The 20,378-nt window shown below is 47.2% G+C and overlaps 1 protein-coding gene across 2 annotated transcripts in view; it reads right to left on the bottom strand.

The window, feature by feature from the left end:
• The window catches only part of NDUFS8 (NADH:ubiquinone oxidoreductase core subunit S8), a 99,306-nt gene that overhangs the window by 22,288 nt on the left and 56,640 nt on the right, over positions 1 to 20,378 (bottom strand). For both annotated transcript variants that reach the window (XM_069628933.1, XM_069628934.1), the window contains exon 6: positions 3,314 to 3,442. In XM_069628933.1, the coding sequence (XP_069485034.1) occupies positions 3,314 to 3,442 (129 nt within the window). The remainder of the gene's footprint in view (positions 1 to 3,313; positions 3,443 to 20,378) is intronic.

The following is a 20,378-nucleotide window of genomic DNA, read 5'->3' as shown; positions in this document are numbered from 1 at the left end:
TTCTTTGGACAAGTCATCAACATAAGGCAACAGAAACAAGGGAATGCAGAGGTTCTTTGATGCCCATGGCAGAAGAGCAGTCTCTCCTGCATAGGCACTCTATAGATCCCAGGCCCTGCCAGTGGACATATACGGAGCAGAGCTTTGGGGCCATCAAAAGGTACCCTTCCTCAGTGTTGCAGAGAACTGACTTCCTACGGGCACCACTGATGCAGCCAAAGGGGGCTCCAATAGCCAGCATTCAATGGGAGTGGTACCTGCCCCCAATCACTGGTGTTCCATCTACGAGACCCCTGCTCTACTGGGTCAGGATATGGCCAAATGAGCATCTAGCACCTTATTGCCTGGCACAAACTAATGTACTGAGCTTAAGTGAGGCCCACTCACTTCTGTGGTTTGGGTTTGTACATGCAGAGCTCAGACTATTTGTCCATACTCTGTGAGAGCCCACACAAAGTTGAGTGTCAAGGTAGCTTCTCCTGAAGCACTAATCGATAGAATGAAGCAGGATTGCATGGCACCGAGTACTGGACTCCTTTATATGACCTGTAAACCATTGTATGGATTTGAGGATTACCTCAATAATGTAAGGTGTGTGTGATCGATCTCACACACACACACAATCTCACACACACGATCTCACACACACACACACACACAATCTCACACACACACACAATCTCACACACACACACACACAATCTCATACACACACACAATCACACACAATCACACACACACACACACACACACACACACACACACACACACACACACACACACACACACACACACACACACACACACACACAAAAAGTTGCATCTTTCACTGCAAAGGGGAAGCCCACCAAATCCCTGTTTGTGTAGCTTGTGGTGCCACTGACTAATCTGTTGTGCATCTTGTGTTCTTCTGTGTTAAGTATAATGACTTCAGATTAAGATACCGGTTACCACTATTCAGATTAAGGAACGTGAGGTCAGTGCAAATCGCCCTTGAGCTTTGCATCAATGCCAAGGCTGCTGTATTTTCTGTTTCAAAATGTTTGCACTGGGCTTGGCTAAGAAGATCTAACATTCATTGAGTCTCTAACCGCCCTTTTGTTGCTGCCTGATTATTCCGACCAAGTTTTTTAAATGTGTTGCAATTGTATTTGGCATCGATCAGTCAACTTTTATAACCTGTTTTTAAAAAGTGATTGATGTATTTTACAGAAGTGATGACTAGTTTTAATGTGGTGCTACATCAAGCTTTTGTGAGATGCTGTATTGGGTTTATATATGAATTGTCTTTTGTATTTATATGGTTTTATGGCTCCAACTGCCAAATAAAGTTGTGTTTCATCATCAAATTCCAGTTCAAAACAAAATGTGTTTTGGTTAGTGTATCAATATTAGGTAAACATTTGCCAGGGATTTGCATAATATGCCCAGGTAGAGACATCGGTTTACCAGCTCTTGCCATTTTATGGCCAGGTAAGTAATCTTAGGGCTATACTTGGAAAATGCCTAGCCTAGGACAACACAAAAGCCAAAACTGGCTTTACCAATGCTTGTTTTTACTTATGACAAGGTAAGATGGACTACTTGTGCTACATTGGAAGAATTTCCAGGAACCAACTACTGCTGCCCAATGAAACATGTACCACCTACTGGTCACTGCTTATTTCCTTCCAATCAGCAAGGAAATCTGAAACTCCCTCCACCCAAGTTGAGTGGCAGTTTAATTAGAGGAGAGTCAATGGCACACGGTTTCCAGCAGACACCATATATAAAGCAGTCCTCTTCCCTAAAACACTTGCTATTGCATCGGTTGACAGGCCTTCTGTTGGGAGCAGTGCTGGTCTGCTTGAACCATTTAAAAGCCTGGTCTTCTTAGCACAGCACCATGAAAGGAAAATATTGGAAAGAAAGGTCTCTTCTATGCCTAAAGCCAGAAGAGTCCCGGCATCAGTACACATATACCTTAATGAGAGTAGATCCTTGAAAGAGTATGTAGAAACTCTCCTGCTGAGTTTATGGCCTTAATCTTTAAATGGAAAGCCAAGACAAAAGGGCTGCTCCTTGCAGCACGGTGAGAAGCATTGCACATCAATGGTCTGCCAAGCCTGATAAGGCCCACGATTACCTGGCTGATAACTAAGGGATTCCACAGGGAACGTTTTAGCACTTCATGTCCCATAAAAATGTATTGCAACTTCAACTTGGACACATGTAGCAGGAGTCTATAGATGGGATTGTGCAAATTGTCTTGACCAATCATTCCAAATCCATTCTCTCATATCTAATTGAGCATCAAAGGGATGCTGATGGCAGGCCAGCCAGCCAGCCACCTCTTAGTCTTGAAGACTAAAGAAATCTCAATCTCAAAAAGTGTCTGTACTGTGGAAAGTAGTATAGGTTTATTTGATTTAGTCGATGCTCTGTAAATCAATTAACATATAGTGGAACTGTGATGATGATTGCTTGGCTGACAAGCGTCTGTGTTGAATGGGCAATAACCTGGGCATGAAGGTGGTGTGGGATGAAAGCCATATTTTGAGGAGGCCACCAAGGGTGTTGGGTTGGGACTCAGCCTAACTCGAGGGTAGAAATTAGTTCTCACTGTAGATTGATCAGCCGGGTGCAGAGTGAACTAATCCTTCCTATCGAAGTGCTTTGGGAGTTTCTATAATCCCAAAATCTAAGACCGGATGTCTAATATAAAATGTAAAAGTCAATCCTGGTGCTTAACAGTCTCTCTGCATCAAACATTTTTAGGGCATCATGCCCTAACGAAGTTAGGTGGGAAGTGCACACCCAACACTGCCACAATACCACCACTTTTGTGGCAAATTTGAAATAGTCGCCATAAGGCTCAGAATGACTATAGCGAGGCAGTCCATTAATAAACAGTCACTGCTCTCAAACCGAAACAATAGTGCAGATATGTGGGAAAACTGAATGAAGAAAGAAGAAGTCCAAAAAAATACATAACTCAAGAAAAAACGCTGGCGAGATCCAGAAGGAAAGAAAAGGTCTTTAGAAAGACCTGAGTGACCCCACAAAGACAAAGGTAAAATTAAAACGTAGATAGCTGGCTGTCTGTGAGCTGGGAATTATGGAGAATATTTGATCTTATGACTTAAGGCACAGATTGCCTATTAAGAGGGTCTGCAATCACAACAGATAAGACATCAGCGTCAAAGCAGCAAACTAACCCCTCCCCTTGGCATGGACGTCAAGCCTGTGTGTGACTGCTGCAGGGTATGCTTCATACCTCTGAGAAATCCCCCACTGAATAGGGCTGCTCCAGTTTTCAATTTGCAATGCTCACCTCCACTATGGCGTCCACCGGGCATGCCTCCTGACAGAACCCACAGTAGATACATTTGGTCATGTCTATGTCATAGCGGGTCGTCCGTCGGCTGCCATCGGCACGAGGCTCTGCTTCAATTGTAATGGCCTGTGAGGAAGAAAAGGTGGAGATAAGACGACATAGGAAGAACTGAGGAGGCCACACAAAGCAATCATTAAGAGAAGAAAGTCTGTTGGCAAGTGTCTCACAAACTAAACTGTAACTGAATACAACAAGGGTTAAGGCCTTTAACAAGATCATCATAGACTCGAGGATCACAGGATAGACCAGGGGTGGAGGCCCTGAAAATGCCCAGAGAGAAAGTCACCGACTAAAAAGCGATTTGAGGCCTTAAACAAGGAACTAAAATTCACTGTTGACAAAATGTACATAACATGGATGTAGCTCTGGTGTTAATTGGGCCCTGGCCCACGGCATAGCTTTTGCCATTAGCAAAGGTAAGACCACTCTAAACCTTTATCGATTTATTGATTTTGTATCCGTGCTTAAATGTATTATTATAAATCATGCTCTTTCATATTTCAAATATGAAAGCAGAGTAGTCCCACACCAGTTGAACTGCACTAATTCTTACCCAACACCCGATATTCAGGAAATCTAAAATGGACAAAACCCCTAATAATCAGCGCCATACAAAATGGCAGTGTGTACACCTATGCTCTAAAATCAGTCATAGGAGGCTTTACTATATGGGTTCCATACTTTGAGAAGCTTAATGTGACACTGGCTCTCCTCCTCATGAATAAATCACTCTTCAATCAATGGAATGACCAAGTTCAGCTTTTGTTAAAACAAGTTCAAATGCTCAACATTTTCCATTCTAAGGCCATGTAGTTCTAGGACAGCCAGAGGTACTGGTTTTCTACTACAAATCATTATTTTGGTCTTTGTGGCATTGATGACTACATCATTGACCATGCAGAAGTCCACAATTTCATTAAAAACTTTAAGCCCCTTTCGGTAAGTGGATAAACTAACAGCATGGTCTGCAAAAAAATATATGTTCACTTTTACCTTGTCCATAGTTGGTGCAATACTTCCAGCAAAGAGTTGGAGAAGTAATTTATAAGAAGAGAGGGTAGAAACCATTACACACCCTTGACGTACACCTCTTAAAACTGGGAATGGCTCAGTCCTTTCACCAGTCTTCCGGCATCTCACTGTTGCTTCATTGCACGTGTAAAGAGACCAAATATCTTTTAATAAAGTGAGGCTAATCTCTGGATTTATCAAAGTCTTCCAAAGGAGATCACGATTAACACTAATCTAAATGCATGTCCTTTCCGGAAGCAGAGTGATTAAGAATGTTGCCCTCTACTACCCAATTGTTTAACCTAGTTGCTAGTATTTTCGCATAAACTTTACAAAGGCTATTTAGTAAAGAGACTGGGGAATACTTCGCTGGATAATAACCATTGCCCTTTTTGAACATCGGGACAATTTTAGCGTTCTGCCAGGACTGAGGTGGTTTGTTATCCAAATGAATATAATAAAAAATAAAAAATAAAATTGTAATGGCATCCAAATACATGGTTCCTTTTTAAAGAAGTCAATTGGTAGATTGTCTTAGCCGGGCGCTGTCTCGCCTTTCTGAGAGCTCAATGTAAAGATATGAAAGGATCCTACACTGAAATGTGTGCAGTAATATAAACTCAGATTGCAAGGATTTCTTAGGCGTAGATCCATTGTATAAATCGTACCATACACGTTTTGGGATTGTCATTATAGGTGCCAGAGAGCTATTAGAGCTCTAATGTGTTTTGGTTAAATTCACTGCCTGCCTTTTGTTGTTCATCCAATTTTTGCATCGTAACAGCTCTCTTTCTTAAGTCACGTTTATTTGTGTGTTTTGGTTAAATTCACTGCCTGCCTTTTGTTGTTCATCCAATTTTTGCATCGTAACAGCTCTCTTCCTTAAGTCACGTTTATTCTTAAAGGTTGATCTAAATAGCGGAATTGCTTCAGATTTACCATCTCCAGTTGATTTAATGTTTTTTCATAATTCATTTTGCTTTTTTCCCTTAATTTAAGAAAAATGTCATTTTGTACGTAGTCTCATTAATAGCACCATTATCTTAATAGAGATACCATCAATACAACTCATGCCTTCTTCCATTAGTTTTCAACGGAAAGTCTGATAGATTCTTGTCTTCTGAAAAGGCACCATCCCATTTGTATTTACGATTAATGAAAGTAGTTGCCTCTGAAACAACTCCTTTGATGTTAGAATACTGAATATCAATGTCCAGTGTTAACAATGGATCATGGCCACTTTTAAATCCCAACAACCGTAGCTCTTACCGGGCCCCAATGGATCAAATCTATCTAGACAGTAATCAATATTACTCTAAGAATTGCCTGCCCTAAAGGCTGGATTCACAGGTATAGCTCCTCTCACCCAGCCATTACAAGCTCTCAAGCCCTTGTCTGCAAACAAAATTGCCAACTTTAGGGCATTCCCAATGTCGAACCCATAGAGGTGATGTACAAAGTTTGGGTATATCCCAGGTTTCGTCCTCTTCAAGGATATCTTGTAGGAAAATCAAGGGTTCAAATTGTGCATTATAATCAGCTAGTAATAGCCAACCACCTTCATGATTAATCTGCTCAATTACTATATCAAACCATTTTTGTAGATATTGTATGATGGCAGCGGATACAACATTGGTGTGGTCATACACAGACATTAAATACAATCAACCTTGTGACTTGATTTGTAATTCCGGGCTACCAGTTCAAATGGATTACATTTTGGCATTCTAGTCATTCTTTACTCAAATCAGCAGTTCGTCACTTTGTCCCCCCCCCCCTTTGATAGGAGGGATTATAAAGCTGGCATAACACTGTCATTGGGGCTCATGTCACGCAGTACTCTTGCAATGCAATGATCTGATGACAATCTATGAACTTCTAAAAAAGGAGGACAGAACTTATGCCAGTCGACATTGCTAAACTTTGATCTGATACCTGGCATATTCCATGAAAGAATACTCAAAGCAACAAGGGCCATCCGTAATCTCCTGCGCTACATTATGCACTGTTGGTAAAATTCTCTTCCTTTCCCCTGAATAGTAATTTCCCCTGGTTTATCTGATTTCACAGTATAAAATAGATTAAAATATAAGGAGTTATAGTAGTGGGGGCGGAAACATATCCTTTTCCGCATGGGAGAGCTCAGAATAAAAAAGTTTAAATACCAGTCGCTTAAAGCCTTAGCCTTAGTTCAGCACTACCCCTGAAAACAATATCCCATAACATACAACCAATAAATTCATAAACACATTTGGTAGACTCCTGTAGCTTGCATGAAATACATTTCTGTTTTAAATTTTGGGGGTGGGAGGTGTTCACCCTCTTACCACCCCCCCATTCACCCACCACACCAACCTCATCCCATACAGTTACGAGTGTCGACCAAACAGAGGTTGAAGTCATTCTAGTCTCAAACACTTAATAGGATATTACTGTACTTTCAGTTTTTGTTTTGAGGCACACCCAACCGCAGTACCTTGATGTGGATAGAGGTGGGCCTGGCACTAGTGCTTCGAAGGGCTGGCCCATCCCCAGGGGTTGTTGTTTGCAAAAAGGGTTCCCCATGTCAGTGTTGGGTGCCACATTATCACTGCTGCTTCCCGGGAAGTCTTTTCATGCCGGGCACCGTGTCCAGTTAATCTCTGCGCTCAAGCACAGAGAAACGTCTTCCCCTGGTCTACCGCAAGGACGTGGACTGAGACCTGTTTCTCAGACACAAGACCCATGCCCGCACACTCCTGTAGCCTTTATCTGGTCTCCTGGCCGTCTCCCCTCAACCTTCTCAGACTCCTTTCTATCTCGCCATCATTAGTTTTTGCTTTTGAAAATTCTACCCCACCCAGTCCATTCCTTCAGTCACCCGTCCTGTCTACAGTCCTTCCCTAACATTCTAGGCGGTCCCTCAGTGAGGCCTGATGGAGCAGTCTATTCCATGGAGACAACTCAGGCAAATCATATTGTTAAAAAAAACTAGAAAAAACCACTCCTAATAAACTCTTTCACCCTGGTGTTCTAAGCCGGGCCCAAATTGGGCCAGGAGCTACACAGGACAGAGGTCTTCAGCAAGTACACGATACTGAATCTCAGGTAACAGAATATAAGAGGCATCAGCAGCCTTCAACAAGGTCTTTAGTCTAAACCAGCAGCAATTAGAAAGGCAGTGGCTGGGAGGACGGAGGTCTTGCTCCAGAGGTTGTGAACTCTCAAGTGATTGAGGGTTCCTGCAAAGCTGTAATCCAATACTACAACAGGTTCCATTCTGTCAAAGAGGAAACCAGCAAGCAGACTAGCAAACATAACAGGATCTTCCAAACCCTTCTTAGGCTGAAACAGCTGGTTTGAGCTTGGGTGGATTGGTTTCAGTTGTCTGCCGAATGCATCTGTGCTTGCCTCATCTTGAGAGGCGTGAAAGACAACAGGAAGGTATTAGACCCAGAAAACTGATACCAGAGAGGAGTACTACTGTCCTCTGGTTTCAAACAGCAAGAGCATAGTTTAAATGAATGTTCTCTATACCAGTCCCAAATATAACAGATGAAGCATAACCCTTAAGGAAGAGATAGAAACAAGAGGGTCAGTGAGAACATAAGGCCCAACAGTGTCAAGAGTGAACTGGGCACATCCTGAGGTCTAAAAGTCTAGCTGAAGTACAGGTACATGTGGCGCTGTCCACCATAGGTACGAGTACAAACGTGGAGGGCCTGTAGTAGTACTGGGTATCTCTCGAAATGAAGTGAAGGGATCAGCATCTGTAGATAAGTGCTCATGCTCCTCATGTTCAGTCAAAAACATGAGGTCACTAATTTAGAGGAAGGCATTTTGTGTTGTAGGGAGTCAGTCTCTTAATGTCCTGTTGTGGAGAAAGTGGTTGAAATTGGTCAGGTACAGCATAAACACAGAACGGATTTGTTCTCCTTTTTGTCTGAACAACCTAGACACGAATACAGTGCACTCAGTCACAGCCAAAGTGGAGGACTGTAGTGCAGAGGGAAGGATGGGACAGACGTGACAGGAAGCCAATCCCGAAGCCCACGAGAACCAACTGTTTTTGGATATTGACCGCCAGGGCAGAAGGTAATCTGAAATTCGCCGTCCTACAGGGAGGGGGTGGGGGGGGAAGAGACCACCATTGCTTGGCCTTTGGCGTTGTGGCAGACTAACTGTGGGGTTACCTTTGAGCTGCTGGAGCATCTCTCCTGGTGACTGTTTTGTCAATCGTGAATACTTGTGAGAACTTAATCTAGACACGTTTGTTTGAACTAATAATGTACTTTAATGTTGCAACAATGATCATTCTACAGGAATATCCATTTCACAGTGAGTTTGGTGTGGGAGTACAACTCGCAGTAGCAAAATTTGAAGATCCACTGAGAGGGTGTGCCAGGTGAACCGTAGCATGGGGCTGATAAGCAAGAGCGTGAATAACTGGCAGCCCAGATGTTAACTCTAGCACTTTCCCTGTGGGGCAGCCCTCTATTTGAAGCTTTCTGGTTCTGGTTGTGTGATAACAGTCAGGGTGCATGAGAGACACTAGGCATACATCTTAGAGGAATAAGCATGATCCTTTAAGATCTTTGGTTGTACAGCTGTTCCAAAATTGTTGAGCATGCAACCAAAATAAGGTTGAGTATAGGTGCACACCACTAGTTCAAAGAAGGTTTTTAAGTAATTTCAAGTTATATTTGTCACCGCTCTCCTATTTCACCATGCTAAGTTTTCGCCACCTTTTGGTACGTTTATTTATTAATTTTTCTTGGACCTCGTCAGAACTACTCAATAGCTATCTATTTGCTATCTTTTCACTCGAACCATTTTTACATATCTCTTTCAGATATAACTCGCTGTGCGCGTTTTTTTGGAATACTTATCGTATTCAGTACGTTGACTCTGGAACCATCACTCTACACTGGTAATTCTTCATTTGACTGTGTCTTCTAACCTTTCACTATCCTCCTCCAAGCACACTTGTTTTCTCTATTATGCACGGCTCCTCTTTTCCCGTGTCCCTCTAATCTGTATTGAAAGACCCTGCTGCTAGCCCCTCAGCGTGATTTGTACTCAGCCGATACTTTTATATTGTTCAGGAAAAGTATTTCATTTACCCAATTACCATATTTGAGTAAGCTATATACATGTCTATTTCAACAATGAAGGAAATTCTGCAGTATTTAAAGCAACTGAGAACACCACATTTAAATTGGACATCTACTTAACTCGTTGCAATTGATTAATAGTTTCCAGATTTATAAGTAACTAAATGACTATTCTTCTGTTTTTTGTTAAAGAATCCAATTTGGGCCATTTCAAGAAGAGGAAATTATCCTCGAAACGCGTCGCCAAGTGAATTGGATTTCACACATATATAAACCCTGTTTATTTGCACACTTTCTCTCACTAAACTTGATGTGCTCTTTTGATACCATTGATGCGTTTTCATGTTAATGTCATTTTGAAAGAATTGAATCATATTGTTTGTTACATAAAAAATATTTCTGTACATTCTTGTCTATTGACATCCCTTTGTTAATTATTGTGAAATACTTTTTGTATACATAAAAATAACAGTATTGGATTTGTTCCAAACACTTAAAAGTGTGCAGGGGACGGGAGGCTTCCCAAGTCGAATCCTTTTCCTTTTTTTGCGAGCATGCAACCAGCCACTGAAAGGGCAAGGGGGCATTTTATGCTCTTTAAGTGCTCTGATGTTGACAGTAGCCAGAGTACTCGCATCCAAGGCTTTGCCCATGTGAGTGCATAAATATCGGACTTGCAACATATCCTGGCCGGATATTCTCTGGACACATTTAACACCAGCCCACCTCCCCCAAAGCGGACCACGTTTGACATCTTTGAGGTGATACAGTAAAATAAAAAAGGGGGGGAATGGAGGCGGGGGAGGGACAGCATCACTAATTAACAGGGCTGCTGAACACTTAAATACCAGAGACAGGGAGCACAGTGCAGGGAAGGCATGGCATTGCAAGTATTGATACACAATGGATACCATTTGTAAAGCCTTTATTGAAAATGTTGGGGTTAGAGAAACTCCTATTTTGCCCTATAACTAAGATGGGAGTTCAAACGATAAACAAAACAGTCCTAGTGAAGTCCATCAAATCAAAATGCCCTATGCGAACAAAACCGAATGCCTGCCTGATCTCTTGTACTAAAGTGTAAAAAGGAGAAATGTATGCGAAAGGAACAAAAAAAAAAAAACACATTCACAAAGGTCCCCCTCTGCCGGGCTCAGACCTCTCACGCTTAAGTTCAACACAAAGTTGCATGGGGTTGCTCCCTTCCCCAAGCTTAGTATTCTTTGGGTCTCCCTCAATCGGGTTCGGATGTCGAAGTCTTTCAAATGTGCGTGGTTTTCTTACAGACCACCGCAGGACCACTGCGACTTACGTTCACTATTTTACTTTCACTCTTGCCGTTAATTCGCCTTTTTGCATCAACCAATGTACCTTTCACAGAGACTCTTGAATGGGCTACTTCCTTTCACCAGACCACTCTGTTACTTAGTATCATTGATCTTGCAGCTGCATTTTACTTTAAAGTTCATTCACAGGTCTGCCTTTCTTTGCGTCTCATAACACGCGTGCAGCCTTCACTGTTGATATGATTTTTTTACTTCACTCACTTTAACACATACCGCTTTTTCAGGTTGCTTCCCCACTACCGGCTGTGTGCGCGTCTTTCTTGTTTTGCGGTTTCCAATTTTCAATCCAAGGTTAGTACCACATGCTTGGCCTCGCCTCCCCAACTCTGCCATTCACCCCGGAGGGTCGCTGGCATCCTTGAAACACAATGCAATCTTCACTTGTTGGATCTGGTCTTCTCCACGTGTCTTTCGTGGTCTGTTGGAGGCAACTACCTTTAGTAGGGAAGCCTTAGAGTTTTCGGCCCGCTGCTCTCGGCCCTTGGTCCGTGCTCTGCTCCAGTAGGTGTGCCTTCTTCCCAGAAGTTCTGCTCCTTCTCGTGGTCCGCCTTGCTCAGACTTTGTCTTTTAGGTATTGCCTTTTATTCATGTGAAGAGAGCAAACTGGTATCGAGTGTATGCACTTAGGGTAAGGTGCCTGACTTTGCCTGACCCGGTTAACAGGACATGTCCAGTACGAAGTGAGAGTATTAGCCTGGTTACTCTTAGTCCCCCTCTTCCTTGACCAAGTGTTTGTGTAAATAAAAAAGGGGGTGCGCCCGACTGCTGGTGAGAAACGTGAAACACCGCCAACGAGGGAGAGGGTAACCAGCTGGGACATTGGATTACTTTCTGAAGTGTCAGCAGTGCAGACAAGTAAAACAAGGGCCAGTCTGTGCTGCCGAGACCAAGGAAGTGCAGGAGATGCAGATCGCTGCCACCAGGGGGCTCATTGAACACCTGGGGATGTAACAGACAGCCCAAGCTGCAAGTTGTTCCAAGGAGCTTTGTATGGGAAGAGTTGATTGGAATTAGGAAACCAGGACCGCGGCCAACACAAGAGTCCCAGGACAAGAGCGGAATAAAAATCCAAACTATGAGGGCCAGTGATTGAGGAAGAGGGATTACCACAGATGTGATTGTGCTGTAACAACGTCCAGAACAGAACCCGGTACCCAGGGCTGAGGCATGCTGCGGTGCTGGAAAATACCACATGTGAAACCACATCCACAGCATTTGTCAGATCACCAGGTTGTGACAAGTGGTGGCAGCGGTGGGTTTGGAAGAGAAACGCCATGGAGGACGTCCTGAAAGCATTAACGGAAGTTCAACAACTGCAGCAGGCACTACAGACAGAGCAAGCAGGGCCAGGCAGATAGACTTCCCAGCAGGCCCTGCAGGTGCAACAGGCACATCTGTCGGATGCAGCTAATGGGTGGAGGCAGGGACAGGTCCCTGTCCCAGTGGTATAAAAATATGTACATGGGGAGGACCTGGCTCATGTCTTTGTACATTTCAAACAAGTGGCAAGGAATGCCCAGCAGCCCAAGAGCGATGGAGCCATTATATTGCCCTCTTGATGATCAGAGAGATGCAGAGCGCCTACTAGGCAGCTAATCCCACTGGGGACACAAATTATGTGGATATGAAGAAATTAGCATTAGAAAGGCTCGGTAAACCTACCGAATGCAGTCCGGGAAACAAAATAGTTACCAAATGAGACCCCTTCATTGTTCTACTGGTTAAAGGAAGTAGCAGACAAATGGCTCCAGACTGAAACCACTACCCCTAACGAAATGGCAGAGCAATTTGTCTTGGAACAATTTATGAAGGTTTTGCCGATTCCCATCCAAAGACCTAGCCTGGCAGAAGCGGTCAATACCGCCTCAGCATACCAGAAGGTTGGTCAGGGCCGAATGATAACATATGGGCAGACTAATAGAGTCCTGGGAGTTACCTCTGCTGCAGCGAACCAACCTGGACTCGTAAAGGGGGGTCTAACACAACATACCCCAATGGAGGAGCACCAAGCTGGTCCAATATGCTGCTACCGGGGGAGTCTGCAATGCTATGAGGGTGGAGAATGGGGCCATATAGCCCAAATGTGTCAGAAGAGTAAGGCGGCGCCAATGGAGATAGGGTTGTTGGACGAACCCCGGGATGGGAAATATACAGAGGATCTTCGGCTCCCACCAGGACTGCAGTATCCAGACACCTGCCAGGCTGAAGTAAATGGAATACCTACAAGAGCCCTGGTGGTCTCTGGAAGCTTACAAACCACCATCAACGCCCAACAGGTAGGTGAAATGATGTGCCGGGGAGAAGGATTCTGATCCGTTGTGTGCATGGTGATGTGAAAACCTATCCTACCAAAGATACCAGGGTCAAACTGGTGGGGAACAGCTAAAAATCAGAGCAGCTGTGCTACCTGGGCTCCCTGAACCTCTATTGGAAGGGTCGGATGTGTCCTTTATGTCGAATAATGTTAGGCATTTCGAAGAGTTGGTTGTACAGCACCCCCTTTCATGGAGAGCTTATAGAAGCACGGCCGGGGCGGGTAGCAAATGCAGAGGCAGTGGTATGAGAGAGTCACGATGCCCGTCGCTGTTGATTGGAAACTAGATTAACAGGGGGACAGTTTCTGCCTAGCACAAGAGCTGGACACGTCCCTACGAACGAAATGCACGAGTGACGACCGAAAAGGAGACAAAAGGGCAAGGATCCTATTTTACCCATCTTAAAGGGTTGTACTACCGGGTGGTTTCACAAGCTGAGGAAGAGCCTCTTAGGCAATTTCTAGTACCCGCCAAATTCCGGTCCACCTTACTAGAAGTGACCCATGTACAAGCAGGGGAGGGGCAGGAGGGGGACATTTGGGATCTTCTCCACAAAATCCAGGCCAGTTTCTTTTTGGCCTGGGGTGTATGTTCAGACGACTCGGTTGTGCCAACAGCGTGGCGAATGTCAGAAGAACAAAGTTAACATCCCAAAAGCACTTCTACAAACCATGCAATTAATACTGGAACCCTTTCACCAGATTGGAATGGATATTGTGGGACCCTTGGACCCAACTATCCTAGCCAAGGCCATAAATATTTTCTGGTAATTGTGGACTATGGCACCAGGCACATGGAGGTTTTTCCCCTGCAGAGCATCACCACCCAACAAGTCTAATGTACAGATGCCTGGGGTGGCGCTGTGGAGCAGCCCAAGATGGCTGCCTAGCTCTCGAGCTCCGTGTGGCTCGGCTGAAATCCGTCATCAACTGCGGTTCCTTTTGCCTGCACTGCCCTTATCTTTGGTGGAGCTGTTGCCCCTTCTCTTCTGGTAATCTTGCTGCAATCCCGACCCGAATCGGTTCCGGGAAGCCTGTGAACGGGACTTCTGGGCCTGCTGGCGGTTGGCGCGTGGCGCCTGGCTCCCGCTACCTGCCCTCCTTCATCAGCCGCGGGCGTGGCGGCCCCCCTAAGGACACCATCCGCTGCCGGGACCCGCGTGCGCTCGCCTCCTCCTTCACAGTCGGTGCCGGAGCGTTCGTCCCGGCGTGGCGACCGGATTGGGACCCCGCCTGCCTCTTCTCCCTGTGCATACAGCGCCGGAGCGCTCATCTCGTCTAGGCGGCTGGCGGGAGCCTGGTCACCCTGAGCTTGTGTGGGTCACATTACTAGACTAAGGAGGTGAGGAGCGGGGGGGTGCACCGGGCGGACCCCCATCTACTTGTCTGCCTGCTCCTGTGAGTCCTGGCCCTCTCACTCTACCCTGCGTGTCATCTGAGCGGCCTGCATTCCCGGAAGGCCTGGATCTCTGGCCGCAGGCTGCTGCACTGCTTCCCATACAGGGGGCCCGGACTGCACCTTACGTGGGCTACTGGGGGCCGCCGTGTCTCGGGCCCGGCCGGGCACCGAGCCTACACATTCCACCGGGGCCATCTGGCGAGCGGCGTCTACACGGCCTTGGCTTCCTATTCTCCTGCAACCTACCCGGCCCTACTGCTTCTATAATCGGCCTGGGCTGCCTTTTCTACCTGCCGCTTCTGCACGCTCTGCCACGCGGAGCCGAGTCGCCTGGGGGCCACTGGTGCGACTGGTCCCTCCACTCCAGCGGCCATCTGCCATCTCTGTGTCTCTATCTACAATGCCTAATAAAACCAAGGGGGTCTCTGGGAGAGGAACCATGGACAAATTTGCCAAATCCGTCCCGAGGGAGAAGATGGGACACGCATTGTCCTTGCGGGAGGACCTGGAAAGTGACACCCCCTCTGGGGCGAGAACCCCATGATCTGACCACACTTATGGAATCCATGGCCAAGAACTTCACCTCGTTCCACGAAAAAATTGGACGACATTAACGCCAATGTTGCTTCTCTTAAAACCCGAGTGGACCAGGCAGGCGCCAGAATCACCGAGGCCGAAAGTAGGATATCCACGAACGAGGACGAGATTCACGTGCTGCAGAACACCGTTGCCTCCCTGTCGCGCGATATGAAGAGCGTGAGAGCCAAGTGTGACGACCTAGAATCGCGCTCCCGTAGAGAAAACCTGCGTATAATTGGGGTCCCTGAGAATGCACTTAAGGGCCGCATGGAAGACGCCGTCGAAGCTCTACTCAAGGATCTACTGGGCAACCCGAGTCTCTCGCCGTACTTTACTGTCGAGCGTACGCACAGGGCCCTGTCTCCGCGCCCCAAGCCGGGGGATATCCCAAGGCATGTCATCGCTAGGATTCTCAACTATCGGGATAGAGACCTTATCCTCCGGCTGGCCCGCGAGAAGGGAGACTTGCGCCATGAGTCCCACACCATCAGGATCTTCCCGGACTTTTCAATTGCGGTGCAGCAGGAGCGGCGCCAATTCCTTGGGGTTAAGAAACTGCTTAGAGAACACAATGTCCCGTATGCCATATTGTTCCCGGCACGTCTCAAAATTACTCACAATGATAAACTATACTTTTTCACTGTCCCGGATGAAGCGGCAAAATTCATCGAGGCTCACATACCACTCCACAATCCGGCGCCTGACCCTGCCGGCGCTGACTGACCAGATGTAGTTTAGTCTGTCACTGCTTCACCTGTCTGGTAATCCGTCAATGTGCATGGGTCAATGGCAATTTTCTATCATCAACCATGTGGCCTGGGTACCCTTAATATACTTACGGGCCGTGGACCGGCTTGGGTGTTGGAGACTAGCGTTGGGACCCAACAAAAACTCTGTATTCCGCAGGAACCTGTTATTTGACAGCTTATGCTGTCTTACGCAATGTCTAAATGGCCGTCCACACGGCAACAGCGCACCTCACTGCAATTGCAATGTTTATGTTTTATTGGATGCTACTGCTAGTTGGCCCCAGTTGGGCCCTGGAAAGGGCATATCCCTGTTGGATTTCGCCCACCGACCCTTACTTCCTGGTGATGGTCGGGTTAGTTGTTGGCGCGTGCATCCGGGGGGGGGGAGGGGCAATTTCCACTGCAAGTTGTGGGTGGGCAGTGAGGGAGGGGGGTGGTATGGTTGGGGTTTTGGGTAACAATATTGCAAATGACAGGGGCGGTTTGGCGAAGCGCACAACATCAGGGCGCCCACATGGTAGCTCTCCTCATTCACTGAGTAAGTTTCTACGGTGGTTGTGGGATGTACCTTAGTCACCCGTAATTTCCACAACAGTGATGTCCTGGAATATCCGGGGTCTAAGTAACTTCACCAAGGCGCGCAAAATCATGGCCCACGCCAAGAGACATGGTTGCAAGATATTATTATTGCAAGAAACACACTGTGGGGGCTCGCTAGCTAGGTGCATCGCACCTGCATGGGGCCCACACAGGTACTTCACGGCTTATTCGACCCGCGCCAGAGGTGTATTGACAATGATCCACAGGTCACTTAAGTTTGTACTCCACAAGAGCTACATCGATCCAGAGGGAAGGTACATTATCCTACACTGCGCAATAGCGAACATGGACTATTTACTGGTTAATACGTACGGCCCCAACGTGGACTCTCCAGACTTTATTGACCGGATTGCTTCCATATTGTTGGGATATGTTGGGGTGCAGATCATTTGAGGGGGGGACATGAACTTTATCTTAGATACCACACTTGACAGAACTGGCTCGGCCCCCAGACTCCTTTCCAATGCGGCGCGCAAGCTCCTTGCACATACCATTGCCCTTGACATTCGGGACCCCTGGCGGGTAATGCACCCGCAGACGCGGGAATATACCCATTATTCCTCGGTACATGACAGCTCCTCCAGAATTGATATGTTCTTCCTGTCCAGTTCCTTGCTGGGGAGGGTGTTGGAAACTCAAATATTGGCGCGCACCCTGTCGGACCACTCACCGATCCGGCTCTCTATAGATTTGGGCGTGGCCGCCCCTACAATTAACTCTTGGCATTTCAAGTCTTTGGCCTTACAGGACATAGTATTTAAGGCTGATATATTGTCCGACATCCAGTCCTACTTTGAACTTAATACACCTCAATCTACCTCTACAGGGGTCCGATGGGAAGCTTTCAAAGTCTTCATCAGGGGAATGTCCATATCTAGGGAGGCGGGAACCCTCAAGGCCATTAGGGCTGCCCTCGCCCGATCTGAAGCCAAATTACACGAACTTGAGAGTGCTCATCTTACGTCTGTCAACCCCCTGACTCTATCCCAGATCAGCAAGGAACTCCAATTTTTCAACGAACAAGCCACCAGAGAAGTCCAATACTTCAGTCGCCCACAGGCGGCTCGTAGATATGGAGAGGGGGACAGACCTGGCAGGACACTGGTTACGTTGGCCAGGGGTGAGTGGGGCCAAACCCAGATAACTTGTATCAAGGACAGCCTGGGGTCGGAACGGTGGTCTGACCAACATATTCTGGAGGTCTTTACGGACTTCTACTCAGAGCTGTACACACAACCCCCCCCGAGCACAGTGAGTCCCAAATGCGCGACCTCCTTGAGCAGATCCCCATGACTATCGTCTCCCCCGCTACCAGGGACCAATCGGATTCCCCCATCCTGCTGGATGAAATAGTTGAGGCTATATCTAAATTCCCTAAAGGAAAAGCACCTGGCCCCGACAGGCTGACAGCTGAGTTTTACCAGGAGCATGTGGCCATCTTGGCTCCCAGGCTGCTTGAGGTTTGGAACAAGTCACTTCAGTTGGGCACTCTTCCCCCTTCGCTGCGCGAGGCCACCATCACGGTCCTGCTCAAACCCGGTAAACCCACTGACGAGTGTGGATCATATAGGCCCCTCTCACTGATGAATTTGGACACCAAAATCTTCACCAAAGTGATTGCCAACCGCTTCCTCCCGGTCATGTCGTACGTGGTCCACGAGGATCAATAAGGCTTTGTACCCGGAAGATCAACATCCCACAACATTAGGAGGCTGCTTAACATCATGGCACGTATTGACCAAGGGGCAAGTGCGGTTGCGGTCACACTGGATGCCCAGAAGGCATTTGACATGGTGTCTTGGAAATACATCTGGTTGGTCTTGGAAAATATGGAGGTGGGGCCCAATATGATAGCATACATTAGGTTACTGTACACTTCCCCGGTGGCCAGGGTGCGAGTTAACTCTCAGACGTCCGGTCCCTTCCCTCTCTTTAGAGGTACCCGACAAGGCTGCCCGTTCTCCCCGATCCTCTTCGCCTTGGCAATCGAGCCGATGGCCGACTACGTCAGGGAGCGGCATGCGCGGAGGGGAGTGCGGTTGAAGGACTCCTCCTGAGATCATCTCGCTTTATGCGGACGATGTGCTACTCTTTATTAGAGACCCATCTGTTCATTTGGACCTGGTCTGACGTCACCCGCATAGGCACATACTCGGGGTTCACAATAAATTATACAAAATCTGAGATCCTCCCCCTCACTAGCTCCATGATACAGCCCACCACCGAGTACCCGCTCCGTTGGTGCCCGAATGGGATTAAGTACTTGGGAGTCCAGGTGTCCCTCACCAGAGATTTGCACCTAGCAGGCAACTACCAGGCAGTAGCGAGCAAGCCGAGGCCAAAGTCATGCGCTGGCGTACCCTTCCACTATCACTAGCCGGCAGACTCTCGCTGGTGAAAATGATCCTGCTACCCAAGTTGTTGTACATATTTGGTAATGTTCCTGTCTGGCCGGGTAGGAAATATTTTACGAATCTGCATGAATTGTTTGCCCAATTCCTGTGGCACTCTGGCGCGGTGCGTAAAAAGTGGTCGGATATGTCACTACCCTACGACAGGGGGGGTTTCACAGCCCCAGACTTGCTGCGATATTGGACTGCTTCACAGGCGCAGTTCGCATCTTACTGGTACCCTGGGCCTCCACCTCGTCCCCACGTCAAACTTGAGGTTCTGGCAGCGGCAGGCACTGATGTCATGTCCTTGATTCTCAACCGGCAGTATGTGCCGGACTCTCCCATTGATCCGGTCCGGACCATGGTACAGGCTTGGGGCCAGATATTCAAAACTTGCGACGAGCAATGTCCGTACTACAAATGGCTCCCCGCCTGGAGGTTTCCCGCGCTGGAACCCACGCATGACACCGCCCTGGCGCGCCATTGGGAGGCCCTGGGATACTGCGCCCTCACCGATTTCTATCCAGAGGGACAGTTTATAACACCGCAGACGTGGAGGCCGGGGCACACGGGTTCTGTTCTGGAGCTCCTGCAGTTCTACAGACTCCGCGCTGCCTTCCGAAATCTATGGCCTGTCTTCCCCATCGAACCCCTGGACTCTCCTGCGATCGCTTACATCGCCAACTCGGGTGGCGCCCGCGGAGTGGTTTCCTCATTATATAAGCTCCTCTTGTCCTCGCCCTCTCCACTTCCGTCCAGGGCCCGTGATGACTGGGCCTCCGAGTTGGAACTGGTACTTACTGACCAACAGTGGGAGAAGATGTGTTCCCATACTAGCAAGGTGTCCCTAAACTTCCGCTATCGCACCATACAATATAAACTGCTTAATAGGCTGTATTACACTCCAGGTACAGTGTCTAGGTTTGCTTGCTCCGATCCTCGGCTGTGCCCTCGCTGCGGCGCGGAGGGCGCTGACCACTTGCACATGTTTTGGAGCTGCCCGGAACTGGCCACATTTTGGAGTAAAGTCATAGAGACACTGTCTGAGATCACTGACACTGTGGTAGACCCTGATCCATTGAGGGTTCTGTTTGGAGTGTGGCAGGCTGGGGGAGCGGGAGACATTATTAAATTCTTAAATGTAAGCTGTATCATAGCCAAAAAGTGTGTCCTACTAAGCTGGAAGAGCCCCAGCCCCCCTGCATTCCAGAAATGGTTAAATTTACTCACCTGGTCCCGAAACTGTGAGGAGGAGTTTCTGGGTATGCTCCCGGTACGTTCTTGTCCTCGAAACATATGGACTGCATTCAACAGCTACTTGATTAGCTTAAATGACACCTCCTCTGTGGATGAATCCCCCTAACGTCCCTATTGCTGTTCGGCTTCTTGGTGCTCTGTGATATGTCATTATTCAACCGCTGTTACCATAATTTTGCCTATATGCTCTGTATTTACCTGTATATGCAACGAATCTGTGGTTATTGCACTGATGTGTGTGTATGCCTTTTGCCTCTGTCA

The sequence above is a fragment of the Ambystoma mexicanum genome, chromosome 12 (genome assembly GCF_040938575.1).
Source record: "Ambystoma mexicanum isolate Mex_15411 chromosome 12, UKY_AmexF1_1, whole genome shotgun sequence".
In the NCBI taxonomy this organism is placed as follows: Eukaryota; Metazoa; Chordata; class Amphibia; order Caudata; family Ambystomatidae; genus Ambystoma; species Ambystoma mexicanum.
Note: the sequence above shows the minus strand (reverse complement) of the source record. Positions and strands in the feature narration are given on the sequence as shown.